General features: G+C 43.5%; 1 protein-coding gene across 14 annotated transcripts in view; it reads right to left on the minus strand.

Annotated features, from left to right (window-relative positions):
• Positions 1-18,430, minus strand: part of TMEM232 (transmembrane protein 232) — a 346,237-nt gene extending 327,807 nt beyond the window's left edge. For 4 of the 14 annotated variants that reach the window (XM_010807662.4, XM_010807664.4, XM_015472384.3 and 1 more), the window contains exons 1-2: positions 2,904-2,988; positions 1,068-1,105 (exon numbers count right to left, since the gene is read on the minus strand). Coding sequence is in view for 6 of the 14 variants with exons in the window: in XM_059888844.1 (XP_059744827.1) it covers positions 1,068-1,094; positions 2,904-2,968 (92 nt within the window). In the remaining 8 variants the exon portion in view is untranslated. The other 10 variants (XR_009495390.1, XR_009495391.1, XR_009495389.1 and 7 more) reach the window with 8 other exon arrangements.
• Positions 18,431-19,864: the final 1,434 nt, after the last annotated feature.

The raw sequence follows: 19,864 nt of genomic DNA on the forward strand, positions 1-19,864 counted from the left end.
CAGTCCTGTGGCCACTGCTGAGTTTTCCAAATGTGGTGTCATATTGAGTGCAGCACTTTCACAGCATCATCTTTTAGGATTTGAAACAGCTCAACTGGAATTCCATCACCTCCATTAGCTTTGTTCATAGTCATGCTTCCTAAGACCCACTTGACTTCACATTCCAGGATGTCTGGCTCTAGGTAAGTGATCACACCATCCTGATTCTGGGTTGTGAAGATTATTTTTGTATAGTTCTGTGTATTCTTGCCACCTCTTCTTAATATCTTCTGCTTCTGTTAGGTAACTACCATTTCTGTCCTTTATCGAGCCCATCTTTGCATGAAATGTTCCCTTGATATCTAATTTTCTTGAAGAGATCTCTAGTCTTTCCCATTCTATTGTTTCCCTCTATTTCTTTGCATTGATCACTGAGGAAGGCTTTCTTATCTCTCCTTGCTATTCTTTGGAACTCTGTATTTAAATGGGTATATCTTTCCTTTTCTCCTTTGTCTTTAGCTTCTCTTCTCAGCTATTTGTAAGGCCTCCATAGACAATCATTTTTGCCTTTTTGCATTTCTTTTTCATGGGGATTGTTTTGATCATGGGGCTTCCCTCATAGCTCAGTTGGTAAAGAATCTGCCTGCAATGCAGGAGACCCGAGTTCTATTCCTGAGTTGGGAAGATCCCCTGGAGGAGGAAATGGCAACCCACTCCAGTGTTCTTGCCTGGAGAATCCCATGGACAGAGGAGCCTGGCAGGCTACAGTCCATGGAGTCAGACATGACTTAGCAACTAAAAGAGAGAGAGATCACTTGATCACTGCCTCCTGTACAATGTCACGAACTTCTAGCCGTAGTTCTTCAGGTACTCTATCAGATCTAATCCCTTGAATCTATTTGTCACTTCCACTGTATAATCATATGGAGAAGGAAATGGTAACTCACTCAAGTACTTTGCCTGGAAAATCCCAGGGATGGAGAATCCTGGTAGCCTACAGTCCATGGGGTGGCAAAGAGTCAGACACAACTGAGCAGCTTCACTTTCACTTCCACGTATAATCATAAGGGATTTGATTTAGGTCATACCTGAATGGTCTAGTTGTTTTCCCATTTCTTCAATTTTACTCCAGTACAAAATGGTTTTGGTGTTTAAAAAAAAGGAAGAAAAAAGACAGAATTAACATGTTCTGTTTGACATAGTCAATAATTACATCCCTAGGTATGTACTTTAGGAAATGGAATGGAAAATATAATCTTATGTATCTTCTTATCTATTAAAGTGAAAAAGTGAATGGAAATAATATATGCCACAATTATAATTGGAAGGACATGTGGTCAAAGCAGTTTATCTGCTATCTGCTGCTGCTGCTGCTGCTGCTAAGTTGCTTCAGTCGTATCCGACTCTTAGCGACCCCATGGACTGCAGCCCACCAGGCTCCTCATCCATGGGATTTTCCAGGCAAGAGTACTGGAGTCGGGTGCCGTTGCCTGCTCTGTATCTGCTATCTATTCTTTGTTAATTGATTAGGGCTTCCCAGGTGGTGCAAGTGGTAAAGAACCCACCTGCCAATGCAGGACATGTAAGAGATGTGGGTTCCATCCCTGGGTGCAGGGGGTGGGGGACGGTCAGGAAGCTCCCCTGGAGAAGGAATGGCAACCCACTCCAGTATTCCTGCCTGGAGAATCCGATGGACAGAGGAGCCTGGTGGGCTACAGTCTACAGTGTTGCACAGAGTTGGACACGACTGAAGCAAGTAAGCACACATGCATGCATTCTTTATTACAGAACAATATTTGAAACAAACAGAAACACATCAACACATACGTTTGATTACATACTCTCTTGTGCTCTTTACGTTCTTATAAACTTCTTGGACTTCCTCGGTGCTACAGTGGCCAGGAGTCCCCCTGCCAGCACAGGGGATGCAGGTTCCATCCCTGGTCCAGGAGGACGCCACATGCTGCAGAGCGACTGAGCCCACGTGCCACAGCTACCGAGCCTGAGCCCTAAGCCCAGGAGCTAGAGGGACTGAGCCCACGTGCCACAGCTACTGAGCCCGCGCTCTAAGCCCACGAGCTGGAAGGACTGAGCCCACAGGCCACAGTGACTGAAGCCCACGCACTCCAGGGCCTGTGCTCCACAGAGAGAGAAACCCCTGCGGCAGAAAGAAGCCACGCGCTGCAGTGAAGAGAGCCCCACCCGCCCGCCGCAACCAGAGAATGCCTGAGTGCAGCAACGAGAACCCAGCACACCTAAAGAAGCTCTTAAGTTTCTCAGAATCCCAAACCATTTTTAAATTAACAAACTTTAGTCTAGTCACTTACTTCACTTCAGAAACCTATCCCAAAGAAATACTTTGAAATGCAGAAAAATATTCTACTGTGGCTTACTTCGAAACAGCAAAGGGCTTAGAAATAACTAAGACGCGTCATCATTCAGCAGTTATTGAACAGTCTCTTATGCATTTCATGGGTTAGTACAGCAACTTAAAGTTTTTGAAATATATGATCTTATAAAAAATCATTACAAAGTTATTACTTTATGGAATAGTAAACCTTAACATTTTTATTCTTTGTCATTTAACTATGAGGGATTCCCTGGTGGCTCAGTGGTAAAGAATCTGCCTGCTGATGCAAGTTTGATTCCTAGGTCAGGAAGATCCCCTGCAGAAGGAAATGGCAACCCACTCCAGTATTCCTGCCTGGATATTCTTGCCTCCAGTAATCCCATGGACAGAGGACCCTGATGGGCTACAGTCCATGGAGTCACAAAACAGTTGGACGTAACTTAAGGCCTAAACAACAACACTGAATTATGAGCAATTATATGTTAGTGGTCACAGTTTTCTGTAACTTTCTAAATTCTACAATATATATATGGGTCTACTACTTTAACAGTATGAAGTTTTCTTGCAAACTTACTTTGATTTTTCATAAGAGGAAGATACTACTTCAGATTTGCCAATCACAGGTGATTTGTTAGGCATGTTCACAGATCATAAACCTGAAGAGAAATATTAAATTTTATATTAGAATACAAATGTACTGACAGCACCCAGTAATACATTTCATGCAAATTCATGATTTAATGGGAAAAGGGCGGCAAGAAGGAAAATCAGGCTTAAGAATAAAACTATATTAAGGAAGAACTTAAATTTAAAATTCAGACGTAGGAGTCAAACTCAGCTTTGAAGTCCATGTTATTTATATTATGTCACTATTATAAACTGATCCTTTCATATAACGCTCAGTCTTTGTTATACCTTAGCAGTTTAATTGGCAAAACCGTTAAAAGAGCAGCGCAGGATAGTAAAGAGAACACAACCAGACTCACTGATTTACTGAATTATATCTGCCTTCTCATTTGCACAGTGGGAATAATACCTCCTTATAGAGTTTCTGGAAGAAATAAGTCAAAATACATATATTGCTTAGAAAAGAGCCTGGCATATATTAAGCTTTATCTAAGTGCTTGTGATAATCATTAGATTACTATGCTTTCTGTTTTTTGTTTTTAAATCACTTGTAAAGTTCTTTTTATGTCTGTTTTTTTGCCATTTAGATGATGCTTTCTCTGCTGACTCTCACACCCACATTTATTCCCCTTGTGAAATATTTCTGAGCACATTTATTAGTGTATGACCAAAACTAGGTCACACTATTTTGTGTTTAGTGGAGTAGTCAGACACATAATGAAATAATGAAACGGATAGACTTAAATTATCTTGCATTTCATTTTTTAAGATAGCTAATTTTTTAAACTGGGTCATTAGTCAAGGTTCTAACAGGAAGTGGACAGCACCCTTAAATGGGGTTACTGAATAAAGAGATTTTCCAAATATGTGAGCAGAGTTATTCAAGTGAAAAATAAAGTTTAGAAAAATCCAAGATGTGCCATTCTCAGGGGCTGGCAAGAAGAGAGGGAACCATGACTATACTCAGGACTGAGGCGCAGAAGGACCCAGAATGAACAGCTGTAGGAGGACGGTGCTCGAGGAACATCTTTGGCCTTTGATGGAGAGATGTAACTGACCTGAGCCTGCCTGCCAAGAAGGAGCCCCCAGCACAGCACTCCGATCATCTATCTGCACTTCCATCTGCTAAACTAACCAGACGCCAGAAGGTGCAGGGCAAAGTGGAGAAGGGTAGAAGGCAGACCTGGAGGCGCAATTGGAAAATATACAGCAAGAAATATGTATCATAAACAGAAAATATCATTATCTATTACTGCTTCTAATAATCCATGTCCATTAGAACATACAGCAGATGTATTTTTAAGTCAGCAACTGTGCTGAGCTACAGGGATGTCATTCAGAGTTGCTGCTGCTAAGTCGCATCAGTCGTGCCTGATTCTGTGCGACCCCATGGACAGCAGCCCACCAGGCTCCCCTGTCCATGGGATTCTCCAGGCAAGAATACTGGAGTGGGTTGCCATTCAGAGTTGGCCTAACTTTAACATAAAATATAAGTTATTTCCAAGTAGGATTGATATATTCAGGAATTTATTTTTTTAAAACAGTTAACATCTCATTGACTATTTCCACCTTAAAAGGCACTTAGAGAAAAAAATAATTTATAAGAAAGTGAATTGAAGACAAATGGATCTTAATCTGCTTGTGTTGGGCATATTGCTGTCTAGTCGCCAAGTCGTGTCTGACTCTGTGACCCCATGGACTCAGCACACCAGGCTCCCCTGTCCTCTACTGTCTCCGAGTTTGCTCCAACTCATGTCCATTGAGTCAGTGATGATACTAGCTAACCATCTCATCTTCTGCTGCCCTTTTCTCCTTTCCCTCAATCTTTCCCAGCATCAGGGTCTTTTCCAATGAGTCGGCTCTTGGCATCAGGTGGCCAAAGTTTTGGAGCTTCAGCATCAGTCCTTCCAATGGCATATTAACCTAGAGCTTCTACCTGTTTCCTTATATATTTCACAGGACCAACTAGGATTAGTCATAATTTTTGAAACTGCAAAAGTTAGAGACTAATTATTTTAGAAATTCTCCCTTGATCGCTGAACCTATTGTCCAGAGTCCTCACATGGTGGGTATTCACGCCATCTACTCAGCATGCAAGTTCCATAACACACTGTTGATGAGACCTCCTCAGACTGGATGCGTAGAAAACACCAAATTGCTATAAAAGACATACTTACTCTTGGGAGCACATACCTTGGTAGTAAAAGTCCCTGACCAACACTAGTTCATGAGCCACTATTTGAATAGTACTGTGATACATGAGAGAGATAAGACTCTCTATTTTATTATCATTCTTGCTTTTAGCTAAAACAAGAAACAGTAAACAAATAATCTCAAATCTCCAAAAAGAAAAGAGGAATGTCTTCAGAAATGTCTGCCATAGAGATGGTGCAATTACACCCTCAGGCAGGTAAATAAACAAGGAAAATAAGATTTAAAATGACTTCCCTTCTAGACCCCACAAAAAACTCAAAAAAATGAATATAAAAATGTCATCAACTTTCATAAAATTTTCCTAAGAATATTCCTCAAATTCTCAGTATCTTCTAAAACCTGAAGTCATCAACAAGGAGTTCTTGCTACTATTATTATATGTACAACAGGGCTTTTTGCACGGTATTATTATAACCAGAGTCACACATATTAATCATTCAGTTTAGTTCAGTTCAGTTCATTCCCTCAGTCGTGTCCGACTCTTTGTGACCCCATGAAGCATGCCAGGCCTCCCTGTCCATCACCAACTCCTGGAGTTCACCCAAACTCCTGTCCGTTGAGTTGGTGATGCCATCCAGCCATCTCATCCTCTGTCGTCCCCTTCGCCTCCTGCCCCCAATCCCTCCCAGCATCAGAGTCTTTTCCAATGAGTCAACTCTTTGCATGAGGTGGCCAAAGCATTGGAGTTTCAGCTTTAGCATCACTCCTTCCAATGAACACACAGGACTGATCTCCTTCAGAATGGACTGGTTGGATCTCCTTGCAGTCCAAAGGACTCTCAAGAGTCTTCTCCAACACCACAGTTCAAAAGCATCAATTCTTTGGTGCTCAGCTTTCTTCACAGTCCAACTCTCACATCCATACATGACTACTGGAAAAACCATAGCCTTGACTAGATGGACCTTTGTTGGCAAAGTAATGACTCTGCTTTTGAATATGCTATCTAGGTTGGTCATGATTTTCCTTCCAAGGAGTAAGCACCTTTTAATTTCATGGCTGCAATCACCTTCTGCAGTGATTTTGGAGCCTCAAAAAATAAAGTCTGACACTGTTTCTACTGTTTCCCCATCTATTTCCCATGGAGTGATGGGACCAGATGCCATGATCTTCATTTTCTGAATGTTGAGCTTTAAGCCAACTTTTTCACTCTCCTCTTTGACTTTCATCAAGAGGCTTTTTAGTTCCTCTTCACTTTCTGCCATAAGGGTGGTGTCATCTGCATATCTGAGGTTACTGATATTTCTCCTGGGAATCTTGATTCCAGCTTGTGCTTCTTCCAGTCCAGCATTTCTCATGATGTACTCTGCATATAAGTTAAATAAGCAGTGTGACAATATACAGCCTTATTAATCATTAGTCGAGCTAAAACAGTCAAAGTCTAATACACTATTTGATAAAAAGGATTTTCAAACCATTTATTAAAACCTACATGGGAGATCTGTACCTTTTATGCCTCCCCAAGATGGCTACATGCAGTGATGGTGACTTGTGAATTGTATGCTGCTAAGTCGCTTCAGTCATGTCCGACTCTGTGACCCCAGAGATGACAGCCCACCAGGCTCCCCCGTCCCTGGGATTCTCCAGGCAAGAACACTGGAGTGGGTTGCCATTTCCTTCTCCAATGCATGAAAGTGAAAAGTGAAAGTGAAGTCGCTCAGTCGTGCCTGACTCTTAGCGACCTCGTGGACTGCAGCCTACCAGGCTCCTCCATCTATGGGGTTTTCCAGGCAAGAGTACTGGAGTGGGGTGCCATTGCCTTCTCCATGAATTGTATAGAAAGAGACAAACAGTGGCTTCTCTCACGGTCTTTAGTAACCTGGATACCCTTCACTGGAGAGCTTGCAGCTGGACAAACATGTCCTTCAGCAACAGAATACAAAGCAACTATAAGGGACTAAAAATAACTGCGTGACACACAGCTGGGGCACTTTATGAACCATTAGATAAAAAAAGGCCACAAATAAACTATCATCTGAGGAGCAGAGGGGAGAAGCATGTGCCTGACCCCTGCCCACAGCACAACCACAGGGGTGGGCGGACCTAAGCTGCCCGCAGCCTGCTGCACGTGTCTGCCTTCATGGTCGCCGCACGGAAGGGATCAGCCCGCCCTCTGCAGGGGTGAGCAAGGCCACCTGTTTCTACTTTGATTTCCTCCTGCTGCCTGAGTTCCTCATCCGGCCTCTTACCTATTTCTACCAGTTAGAGAGTCCAGGGACTAGAGTCAGCAACACCCAGACCACCTTAAAAGATGAAGAGAAAATGAAAATGAAGCCACATACTTTTGAGTGTTCTGCTATCAAATACAAAAACTCACTTGGTTGACTCTGCTGGGAAATCGCAACAATTAAATGCAGAGATTCAAATGGACTGCTAAACTGGATTTTTCCACATTTAGATCATTGTCAAGGAATAGCCATCATTTTTTCCTGAATCAGCAAACTGTGACATAAGAGTAAAAATGAGGTTTTTTTAATAAGCTAAATAGAACTTTAAGATTTAAATATCCTTTTATTCTCTGCTGCTGCTGCTAGGTTGCTTCAGTCGTTTCCAACTCTGTGCGACCCCATAGACCAAAGCCCACCAGGCTCCCCCATCCCTGCAATTCTCCAGGCAAGAACACTGGAGTGGGTTGTCACTTCCTTCTCCAATGCATGAAAGTGAAAAGTGAAGGTGAAGTCACTCAGCCATGTCTGACTCTTAGCGACCCCATGGACTGCAGCTCACCAGGCTCCTCCGTCCTTGTGATTTTCCAGGCAAGAGTATTCTCTATGGTACCCCAAAATGCAGAGTACTGACTGAGTTTGTGGACTGAAATGGAAACAAAATCTTAGGTGAATAAAACTGAGCTTAAAGGCTAGATCAGAAGACTTTGAAATTGATTTTTAAAAATAAAGTCTTAATTCTGAAATGAAAGGTTAAAAAAAAAAATCATTACTGACATCAACTATTTCGAAGACCTGCTCCCACCTCCACTCTTGATACAATCTCTTGGCGTATCCAGCACCCACTACAGAGTATCGTCTGCAACAAGGCACGTATTCTCTACCACATTCCAGAAATGATTTTCAATAATTTAAATAGACTCTGAAAATTTATCTTGCATATTTATCTGAAGTGGGCAAGTAAATAGCCTGTTTTTACCTTCTACTTCAGACATGATTTTTATATTAAATGATATCTACCCTTAAATTTATTTTAGTTCACAAAACATCTGCAATCTAGTTTCTGTTATCCCCACCCTGAGGCACTCTTTCCAAGGCTGACAATGATTTCCAGATGGACAATTCCACTATCAGTGTTTCTGTACTGGTCTCCCTGATCCCTGCTCTATAGTTACTGATTTCACCATTCCTTCTGGAAATAAGTCTTTCTCACTCCTCACGTTTCTCCCTTGGCCTGTCTCCCTGCCTCTGTGCCGTCTCCTCCTCAGACGCTTGCCTGGGGTAGTGGATAAATGTGCAAGTGCAGGAATCAGCTAACTTTAAGTTCTGTCTCCAGTGCCACAGACTGAATCTGTCACAGTGCAAACTGCCTACCTTGCAGCCGCCTCAGTTTCCTCATATGTAAAGTGTCTTCTGTTAGTGACTCATTAGTCAAGGGAAGAGTACAACTCATTAGTGCTTGTTCTGTGTGCAATACTCTAACTAATCACATACATACAATAAAGACCTTACACATAAAGAATTATATAATTAATACACCACATGGTACGGATAGAAATGATAATTGTTAAATCTGGGGTCATAAGAAAAGGAAGATTCATCTACTATGCTCTCAACTCTTCTGCATGATTAAAGCTTTTATAGTCATATATGCACTGTGCTGTGCTTAGTCACTCAGTCACGTCCGACTCTTTGTGACCCTACGGACTGTAGCCCACCAGGCTCCTCTGTCCATGGGATTCTCCAGGCCAGAATACTGGAGTGGGTTGCCATGCCCTTCTCCAGGGAATCTTCCCGACCCAGGGATCAAACCCAGGTCTCTGACACTGCAGGTGGATTCTTTACCATCTGAGCCACCAGGAAGGCCCATGTGATACACACACACATGTACACACACACACACATATATATATACATGTGTATATATATTTTGGTCACAGCAAGTGTTTTACAGGATCTTAGTTCCCCTTCCAGGGATTGAACCGTGGACTCTGGCAGTAAAAGTGCCATGTGCTAACCATTGGACCACCAGGGAATTTCTTATAATAAAAATTTTATAAGTACTGATTGACAATCACATATATTTAATCATTTTTTACAGCATTTAATTAAAAATTACAAAGTAACCATAGTTACACAGATACAGTATATATCTATTTCTTTAAATGCTAATAAACCAAAAAAGACATAATATCTAACTATTTCAATACCAAAAGAATAACTCTCACACTTGAACAAAAACTATTTTAAAAATTCTAATAAAATTATTTAGTTTATCATTTTCTTTTTTTTTTTAAGTTTATTTAGAAAGTATCATAGTGTAAACAAATTGTACCACTTTGATTTTCTTTTAAAACAAGACTCAATGCAAAGCTGAAGCCACTCATGAGGATTGTGCTTCTCTAGAAAGTTGGGTTTTTTTGTTTTTTTTTTTAAAGAATATCATTTTCTTTTATTCTTATGCTCATTCTTTCTCTCCAGAAAAACTTTATGTGTTTATAAAGTTACCGCTTTACACCTTTTTAAAATTTCCACAGTCTTACCAGATCTTATATAAATACATTTTAAGATTGCCCAAGGTAGAGGATTGGGGTCTGTTTGGGAAAATAAATTCATAGGGAGATCTCACCTGTAAGAATCCTAGATGAAACTATAAGGAAACCAAATCCAACAACACCAATAAAAAGAAAAGTTCTTTATAACTGAGAAAGGTCAACCTCAAAAGAGCAAAGATAATGTAATACTATAAAATCTATTGTTGTAAGCCATAACATTGATGGATTTTAGGTGAAAAAGAAAATATTTTTTTATATGACAAAGAATAGTTCAATTAAATCCAGTTTTCACTCATGGTTATAAAATAGAAACTTTACAAGTCAGCAGCTTTACTCAATTTAGTTAAAGGTGTCTAGGAAAATCTAAAAGAAACATGATAATTAACAGGAAAAATTTAGAAGCTTTATCTAAAAAGCCAAGAACAATACAAAGATATCCATATTATTGCCACTCTTCAAAATTTTATAGTTAGTCCTAATCAACAAATGGAGGAGGAAATGGCAACCCGCTCCAGTATTCTTGCCTAGAGAATCCCATGGACAGAGGAGTCTGGTGGGCTACAGTCCATGGGGTCGAGAGAGTCGGACACGCCTGAGTGACTGACACACAGCCAACAAAAATAAAAGGAAAAAAGGGGCATAAACATGGGGAAAGAGGACAGTATATGTGAAAAAGAGTTACATAAAAATCTCAAGAATACACATACAAAATATAGATTACTACTACTACTACTACTAAGTCGCTTCAGTCATGTCTGACTCTGTGTGACCCCATGGACTGCAGCCCACCAGGCTTCTCCATCCATTGGATTCTCCAGGCAAGGACACTGGAGTGGGTTGCCATTTCCTTCTCCAATGCATGAAAGTGAAAAGTGAAAGTGAAGTCACTCAGTCATGTCTGACTCTTAGCGACCCCATGGACTGCAGCCCGCCAGGCTCCTCTGTCCATGGGATTTTCCTGGCAAGAGTACTGGAGGGGGGTGCCACTGCCTTCTCCCATTCAATTTTAAAAGACGAATCAATAAAAATTACTGATAGGGGTTTCAGTTTCAGAAAAGATGACTAATTAACATAGACTTAGGATCCTGTCTTTTAAAGCAATTTTGTAGGACTAAGAAGGAAACTTGAAATCTAAGAAAAAAGGGAAAACACCCAGAGCTCATCTACAGGGGGAAATGAATTACTAGGAATTGGTTGTATATGGGTAGACAAAGAAGTAGTTAGCCAGCGTGGCTCTGAGAAAATAAATTAGCAAAACATAGTGTAAGCTATGCTTTAACTGTTTACAAGTCCAGTAGGAAACAAAAAGAAAACCAGCAAAGGTACAGAAGATGTAAAAAATATATGATGGACACAGAGGATTCTGCATTTAATCAGAGAATATTATCTTTCCCAAGCACAAGTACAATTCTCTAAAAATTCTAGCCTAAAGCAAGTCTTAAATTACCAAGAATAGGTAATTTATGAGTAGATAATTCTGACATCAAAACACAATCAAATTAAAAGTAAAAAAATTAATTAAAACTCTATGTTGTGGAGGTTGCAATTCTAAGTCACCTGTGGGACAAAAATAATAGAATTCAAGAACACTTAAAACTAAATGATAACAAAAATATCACACATAAAAACTTGTGAAATGCAACAAAAGTAGCTTTTACCTCAAACAAAAAAAAGCTAAAAAATTAGCTCACCTAAGATATAAGAAAAATAAGAAGATATATTCCCCAAAAGTTGAAGAGAATTAAGAACAAAAATTAATGATATACAGAACAAAATCTTAGAGGAAAGAAAAATCAACACGTATACTCAAAATCATTAATCTTCAAGAATATTCAAATTAGGCCCACAATTATATTTTCTGTTCAAATAGAAGGACTAACATTTTTTAAAAATTAACAATATTAGGTTTTGTGATGTGTAGAACAATGGAACTCTCATACGTTGCCACAGGAGTGAAAATAAGCCGTAAACTTCTTGGAAATCCATTTCCATCTTAGAAAGGTAATCATACACCTGTCCCTTGACCCAGAAAGTTCACTCCAAAAGAAATGTTTCAAAAAGATATGTATGAGGATGTTTACAGGATTATTATTCACAACAGCTTCAAACTGGAAACAATTCAAACATCCATCAGTAGGAGAATGGACAAGCTTGTGATCTGTTTATGTGATAGGATTCTTCCCCAGTAATAATAAAAAAAAGGATTGCAACAGGCAACAGAAGTAGATTACGTCGCGTGGAAGAAGGCAAATACAGAAGTGCACATAGCGCATGATGCCTTATACGAAGTCCAGCAACAGGCAAAACCGTGTCATGGTTTGGATCCAAGAGCGCGTGAGAATGGGGCTAGAGGAGGGACTGAACAGACATGTGAAGCGTTGGGGTAACTTGGGTGGACGCACGTATCAAAGCAGAATGCAGTTTTCAAAATGGTGCAACGATACCTCCCATACTGAGTACTGTCCTGCGCGTAACGTGGCTGGTCGCTGTCCCAAAAGAGATGGAATCGAATCCACTCTCCCCACACCTCTGGGCTTCACACAGGGACTTGACTGACACAGCAGAGCAGAATACTACTCTGGGACACCCGACCTTAGAGAAGCCCTTGCAGCGTCCTCCTCGGTCTCCTGGCTGTGCTCTCAGAGCCCAGCCCGCAGGCTCAGAGGCCAGCACCATGCGGAAAGCACGCGCAAGCCGGCGGGCCACAGCTCTCCCTGCGCGCCCCGCGGCCCGCCACTGACCGCACACAGGAACCGCAGGCAAGGCAGCGAGCCTTCCATCCTGGTCAAGGCCTCAGGAGGCCGAGGCCTCGGCTGACATTTAGGTGAAATCACAGGCCAGAGCCCACGTAAGACTCACCCAGCTGCAAACAACCAACTCCAGGACCGAAACTCGGGAAAATTTCAGCCCCTGAGTTTCAGTGATGGTTGCCAGCAACCGGCACCCAAGTGCACTCACTGACGTGTACAACGAACATTAGTGCACTTCACGATATGCAACTTTGACCCCAGTGAATGATGGTAAGAGAGTACATTAGAATTAGGTTTAGTGACGTTTAACAGGAGTAAAATGACAACGTAAATGAAATGACAGGATAAGAGGTATTTCTCCCCAATGTTAAAAAAAAATTAAGTCTAAATCTACACAATTTAGGATCTGTCAGTTTCACAGCTCTAAGAAACCAAGCTCCTGTAAACAGGCCTGTCATGGAGACTGTTAGGCCTACCTTGCTTCAGCTTGTTCCCCAGTTCAACCCAAGTGTCAGTCACCCAGTCATGTCCGACTCTTTGCGACCCCATTGACCGTAGCCCATCAGGCTCCTCTGTCCATGGGGATTCTCCAGGCAAGAATACTGGAGTGGGCTGCCATTTCCTTCTCCAGGGGATCTTCCCCACCCAGGGATCAAACCCAGATCCCCCGCATTGCAGGCAGATTCTTTCCCAGCTGAAGCACCAGGGAAGTTCATGCAGCATCAAGTCACTGGGAGGCACCACCAGTCACTCTACCCCTTTCTTCAAGGGAGTGCTGCTAATCCAGGCTCCTTTGCATCCCTCCTCCTCTTCTCCTAAATCGGGATGCCATTATCTTTGTCTTAAAGGAACACAATGGCTGCTTACCTCCCAGTCTCCTTTGGATTTCTTTTCCTCTAGGCTCACCTTCTACGTGACTGAAAGAGTAACTATTCCAGACATAAATTTCCTGATCATTTTTCGCTTCTTCCATCCCCACTGCCGTCAAACCCAAGTGTGTGCGCCCTGTGCACAGTGAGGCCACACTGAGAAGCTTGATTTTGGAGCAGAGAAAGGCTGATCGCAGGCCCCGGGCACGGGGAGCAAGCCTTCACACTCGCCTAATCAGCACCTCCCTCGGTCCGTGCCTCAGAAGGCAGAGAGGTTGAGGACGTGAGAAGCCTTTTTCCTGCCAACAAGAAATGGGGGACACAGACAGGCTTTGTACCCAGGAGGGTCCCATAGCGTCCTGTCTGGGTTTAGCGTGAGGGAAAAGGGAGGACACGTAAAGATGTCCCTTTGGAGCTAGTTAAGAGATTAAAGACGTTTAATTTGTAAAAGAGAGTATGGGTGGTGGGGCATCCTTGATGCCTTTCTCTCCCATTTAGGTGGTACTTCTCTATGCTGAGGAAATAAGTAATGCTTTTCCCTTTCTTTGTTATCTGAATATCTCCAAGGCAGAAAGGTGCAACTGCCTGAAGGCACTGGCTTTTTCCTTACCTAAACACACACGCACACAAAGTTAGTCCCTGAAGAGCTTGCATGGGGTGCCCTGTAGGAGGAAGAAGGCTCCTGGAGATTGTGGGGACCGTGGCGACGCCACAGAGAAGAGACCCACACGGACACAGAGGCTGCACTTCTTTTCCTACACGACAGTGGGTTCATCAATGCTCACCGACGTACTTCATACCAGAAACTAAGAGACGGCTGCATAAACCACAGAGCCAGCCTGGGCCAGAAAAGCCCAAGACAGTGACAGTACACTGACCCGAAGCTTTTCCAGCGGACCCCAAGGGCAGAGTCCTCCCACATGAGCGCCAAAGGGTGGGCGCAGGGCCTCCGCCTCAAGACGGCATTCAGCTTTCTGCCCAGAGGGCTCCCTGCGATGCTGGGCACCCTTACCACAGCTGTGAAGGAGCTTAAGAGCCCGCGCACGCTCCGGCTGTTTCTGAAACTCACCGCCCCTTTGCCTGAATTCTGATGACTACCCACCTCTCCCCAGGTGGGTTCGTTAGTGGTCGAGAACCTGCCTGCCAGTTTGGGAGATGTAAGAGATGTGGGTCTGATCCCTGGGTCAGGAATATTCCCCTGGAGGAGGGCATGGCCACCCACTCCAGTGTTCCTGCCTGGAGAATCCCATGGACACAGGAGCCTGGCGGGCTGTGCTCCACAGGGTCGCAGAGTCAGACAGGGCTGAAGCGGCTCAGCACTCAGCACACACACCTCTCACCTTTCAGAAAGCTTCCAGCTTCCTCCATGAGGGAGAAGAGGTCTTTAGGGCATGATCTCTCCCATCCCCATTCCTTGACCTATGAACAAATTTTCTGCTCTGCTTTGCCAAACCTGGTCTTCTTCAATAGGCCCGAATGACACCAGGTAAGGAAGACCCTTGAGAGCTGAAACTCCAATACTTTGGCCACCTGTTGTGAAGAACTGACATTAGAAAAGACCCTGATGCTGGGAAAGATTGAAGGCAGGAGGAGAAGGGGAGGACAGAGGATGAGATGGTTGGGTGGCATCACCGACTCAATGGACATGAGTTTGAGCAAGCTCCAGGAGTTTGTGATGGACAGGGAGGTCTGGGCTGCTGCAGTCCATGGGGTCACAAAGAGTCGGACATGACAGTTACTGAACCGAACTGAAGGAAAGACCCTAATTGGAGTCTACCTGATCCGAGAGGGTCAGTAACAGAAAGATGTTTCCTGAGACTGGAATGGAGGTTACAGGTCATTCAGAGCAACTCCTTTATTGTAGCAGCACCGCCAGGAACACAGAAGCAGCACAGAAGCAATATCTGGCCACTGAGTATGGATGGACTGGACCCCACAGCACAGCAGGGTTAGGAAAATCTTCTGCTGGCCTCGCTGTGGTTCAGAAAAGACGACAAAACAGAGGAGACACTCTGGATGCAACATGTGGCCAAATGTTCCGTGGTGCCCCTCCAGTGCTTTGCTGATACAAGAGCACCCAGGACTTCTGTATAACCCCAGGGGAGAGACAGGCTTAACAGAAACTAAGACTGAATATCCAGTCAGAATAGAGGTTTGGAGGGTATACAATCAATTCAAGTATGGGAACATTTCCCACACACGTAAGTCCCTCAACTATGATTCATAACTACTTCATGTCTTTTTATCTTAGTACCAGTAAATAAAGTACTTGACATTTTCCCAGAAATAATAAATAAATATAATCCATAATTAACATGAAATAGTAATATTCAAAACACTGAAAACTGAAGTGGTTAAAGTATTCACATATGATTTAGAAAGCCTTGGGCAATGAGGAAAATGAAGTGAAAGGTACCATTAAGGTCTAAACACGAACCATTCTCATTCACTTCTCATCAGTCATTTATTCAGAAAACCTGCAGTGAACTGACATTTAAATGACAGTCTTGTTCTGACTTGGTTAAATATCTTAAATCTCAGTTATTCACTGAAGGGATTTCGTTCTAAAAATGAAACCAGAGAATCTCATACATGTGCCTTCAGGAAAATAAGACTTAAGAACTGAGAGACTGTTTTCCCATAAATGCCCAACTGACAGAAAATCAGAACTTGTCTTCTGATCAATGAATATCCACAAAGAATCTTTCCCCCATTCTCAATCCATGAATGTACTGATCAGACTCTGGCTGGACTTCCCCTTCTTTGGACTCTTTCCACAAAATATACAGCCCACGCCAAACCCTCAGTAGACTCCCCTGTAGCTTGCTATGGTTTGCATTTTCCGAATTACAATTCCTCTGCTATTCAATAAAGTCAATTGCTGGCAATTCCAGCTTGCATCAGTTTACCTCTTTATTTAGGATGATACCCAATATAGGAAGCCATTTGGCTTTGATGCAAACTACTCACATGATGAATAGTTTGTGGAAGAATGGCAAAAATGGATATAATTGTCCCTGAATTATTGTATTGGATTTCCGCTGTGTGCCAGCGCTCTATAAACGTTATTGACACTGCACTGAAGCTGAGCGGAGCCTTGTGGGACCCCAGGCACCGAGGCCCTTTTGGCCCCTGTTTCTTGTAGGCCCCTGTTTCTTGTTTTCTTGTAGACTCCAGCCCTTAGGACCTTCCCTGAGTTTCAAAGGGCAGATTCAACAGTTGCTGATCAAGGAGGACCAGCCAAGAAACCACCTGGAGCACGATTAAAGGGACCAGAGAGGTTCATCAAGATTAGGAGACCAGACCTCCTGAGATGAGACCAAGGGCCTGCAAGCCCTGGTGAAGTTTCAAACCTTTGCCACCTGATGTGAAGAGCCGACTCACCGGAAAAGACCCTGATGCTGGGAAAGACTGAAACAAAAACAGAAGAGGTGGCACAGGAGGAGATGGTTGGATGGCATCATCGACTCAATGGACATGAGTTTGAGCAAACTCCAGGAGATAGTGAAGGACAGGGAAGCCTGGCATGCTGCAGTTGATGGGGTCACAAAGAGTTGGACATGACTTAGTGACTGAACAACAACAAAGCCCTACTCAAACTCTAATCTTGTTAGAGACCCCATCTTTGAACCATCATTATAGAAGCCTTCATCAAATCCTCCTGGATTGAAACAGTTTTTCAAGGCAAGAGCCGGCTGTGCCCCCACTTTGCCTGGCAAAGTAATAAAACTAGCCTTTCTACTTCACCCAAAACTCTTGTTTCAGATTTGATTCCTCACCCATGTACAAGACAGGCTGAGCTTTCAGTAATAGGATCTACAGAACAGTCAGATTTAAGTATGAATTCGATATGCTTTGTACCTACCTATCTGGCATAGACTCGGAATTTAAGTTTTTAACATTAATCCCTAGTGTATTTTTTTAAGCTACAATTGAAACAAAGTTGGAAAAGTATATTTTAAAAAACAATTTCTGAGAACTATACAAAATTATAGTAAGCCTTTGGCTTGGTAACCTACACTAGAAAACACAAGATTTAGACTCTAACCTTAAGAAAGAAACAATGGTTATTGACCAAAGATAACCAAAAAGATAGAATCCATTCAGATACACTGTTGAGATAAGGTTACAAAGCAGGGGGGAAGGAAGATACTACCATTACCTTGTGTGTTAGTTGCTCAGTCCTGTCAGACTCTTTGCAGCCCCATGGACTGTAACCCACCAGGCTCCTCTGTCCATGGGGTTCTCCAGGCAAGAATACTGGAGTGGGGTGCCATCTACTTCTCCAACCATCACCTTACCTCTTCCTGGAAATTTTTCCTAAGAGATAACTTGGGCTCTTTTATCAAGATTAACTGCTTTTTAAAAAATCCTTGCATCTCACATTCTCAAGGATTTTTCCCTGGACCCTTACTTGCCAAACACTTAAAAATTTTTGAAATTTCGAAGTCTGCGAGAGGGGAGGGGAGCGCATCTCGCCAAGTCTGTAAGGCCTTGGAAACTGCCCAGAGTGGAAAGCAGGATTCAAAGCTAAGGATTCCCGCAGGACAAGGAAGTCCGAGTGCAGAGGAAACGAAAAGAATTCCCCGATTAACAGCAACGGGAAAGCTGCCCAGCATAAAGCCACGTCCCCATCCTCAGCCTATCCGCTCTCCCTGCTGCAGGGCTCCCCTGGGTGCCCGGGCGCTCAGATGGTGAGCCTGAGCGGGAAGCGCGGCAGCGAGCTCCTCCAGACAGCCAGGGCCAAGGAACCCGAGGGGGAAGGCTCGGTGCCCCGACCTGTGGACTCCGGGCGGCCGGGGTGGCGGACGCGGTTGTAACCTCAGCTCGCGAGTGATCAGAAGCAGCTCACCCGGGGCTCGCGCCTGCGCGGACCGGCGGGTTGCTAAGGACGCGGTAGGAAGCACTCAGAGCCGGAAGGCCGCCAATTTAGAAACAGGTGACCAGGCTTAGCCAATCAGCGCCCGCCGGGGAAGGCCGACTTCTTTAGGGTCAGCTGACCACCGCTAGCCAATCAAGGCTCGCCAGGGAACGCCGGCCCCTTTAGGGTCAGCTGACCAGGGCTGGGCTGGAGGAAGCGCAAGCTGGAATCAAAATTGCTGGGAGAAATATCAATAACTTCAGATATGCAGATGACACCACCCTTATGGCAGAAAGCAAAAAACTAAAGGAACCTCTTGATGAACGTGAAACAGAAGAGTGAAAAAGTTGGGTTAAAGCTCAACATTCAGAAAACTAAGATCATGGCATCCGGTCCCATCATTTCCTGGCAAGTAGATGGGGAAACTGTGGAAATAGTGCTGACTTTATTTCGAGGGGGCTCCAAAATCACTACATATGGTGGTTGCAGCCATGAAATTAAAAGACGCTGACTCTTTGGAAGGAAAGTTATGACCAACCTAGACAGCATATTAAAAAGCAGAGATGTCACTTTGTCAACAAAGGTCCCTCTAGTCAAGGCTATGGTTTTTCCAGTACTCACCTACTGACGTGAGAATTGAACTATAAAGAAAGCTGAGCACCGAAGAACTGATGCTTTAGAATGGTGGTGTTGGAGAAGACTCTTGAGAGTCCCTTGGACAGCCCTGGGTGTTCATTGGAGGGACTGATGTTGAAGCTGAACCCCCAGTACTTTGGCCACCGGATGCAAAGAGCTGACTCATTTGAAAAACCTGATGCTGGGAAAAATTGAGGGCAGGAGGAGAAGGGGACTACAGAGGATGAGATGGTTGGATGGCATCATCTACTCCATGGACATGGGTTTGGGTAAACTCCGGGAGTAGGTGATTGACAGGGAGGCTTGGCGTGCTGCAGTCCATGGGGTCGCAAAGAGTCGGACACGACTGAGCGACTGAACTGAACTGAACTGAACTGAACAGGGCTAGCCAGTCAGAGTCTGCCAAGGAAGTTTGGTTCAATTCAGAAGCTGAGGCCTGTCCAACTCTTCGCAACCCCATGGACTGCAGAACGCCAGGCCTCAATGTCCATCACCAACTCCCGGAGTCCACCCAAACCCATGTCCATTGAGTCAGTGATGCCATCCAACCATCTCATCCTCTGTCGGCCCCTTCTCCTCCCACCTTCAATCTTTCCCAGCATCAGAGTCTTTTCAAATGAGTCAGTTCTTTGCATGAGGTGGCCAAAGTATTGGGGTTTCAGCTTCAGCATCAGTCCTTCCAATGAACACCCAGGACTGATCTCCTTCAGATGGACTAGTTGGATCTCTTTGCAGTTCAAGGGACTCTTAAGAGTCTTCTCCAACACCACAGTTCAAAAGCATCAATGCTTCTGTGCTCAGCTTTCTTTATAATCCAACTATCACATCCATACATGACTATTGGAAAAACAATAGCTTTGA

Source organism: Bos taurus, chromosome 7 (genome assembly GCF_002263795.3).
Source record: "Bos taurus isolate L1 Dominette 01449 registration number 42190680 breed Hereford chromosome 7, ARS-UCD2.0, whole genome shotgun sequence".
Lineage (NCBI taxonomy): Eukaryota > Metazoa > Chordata > Mammalia > Artiodactyla > Bovidae > Bos > Bos taurus.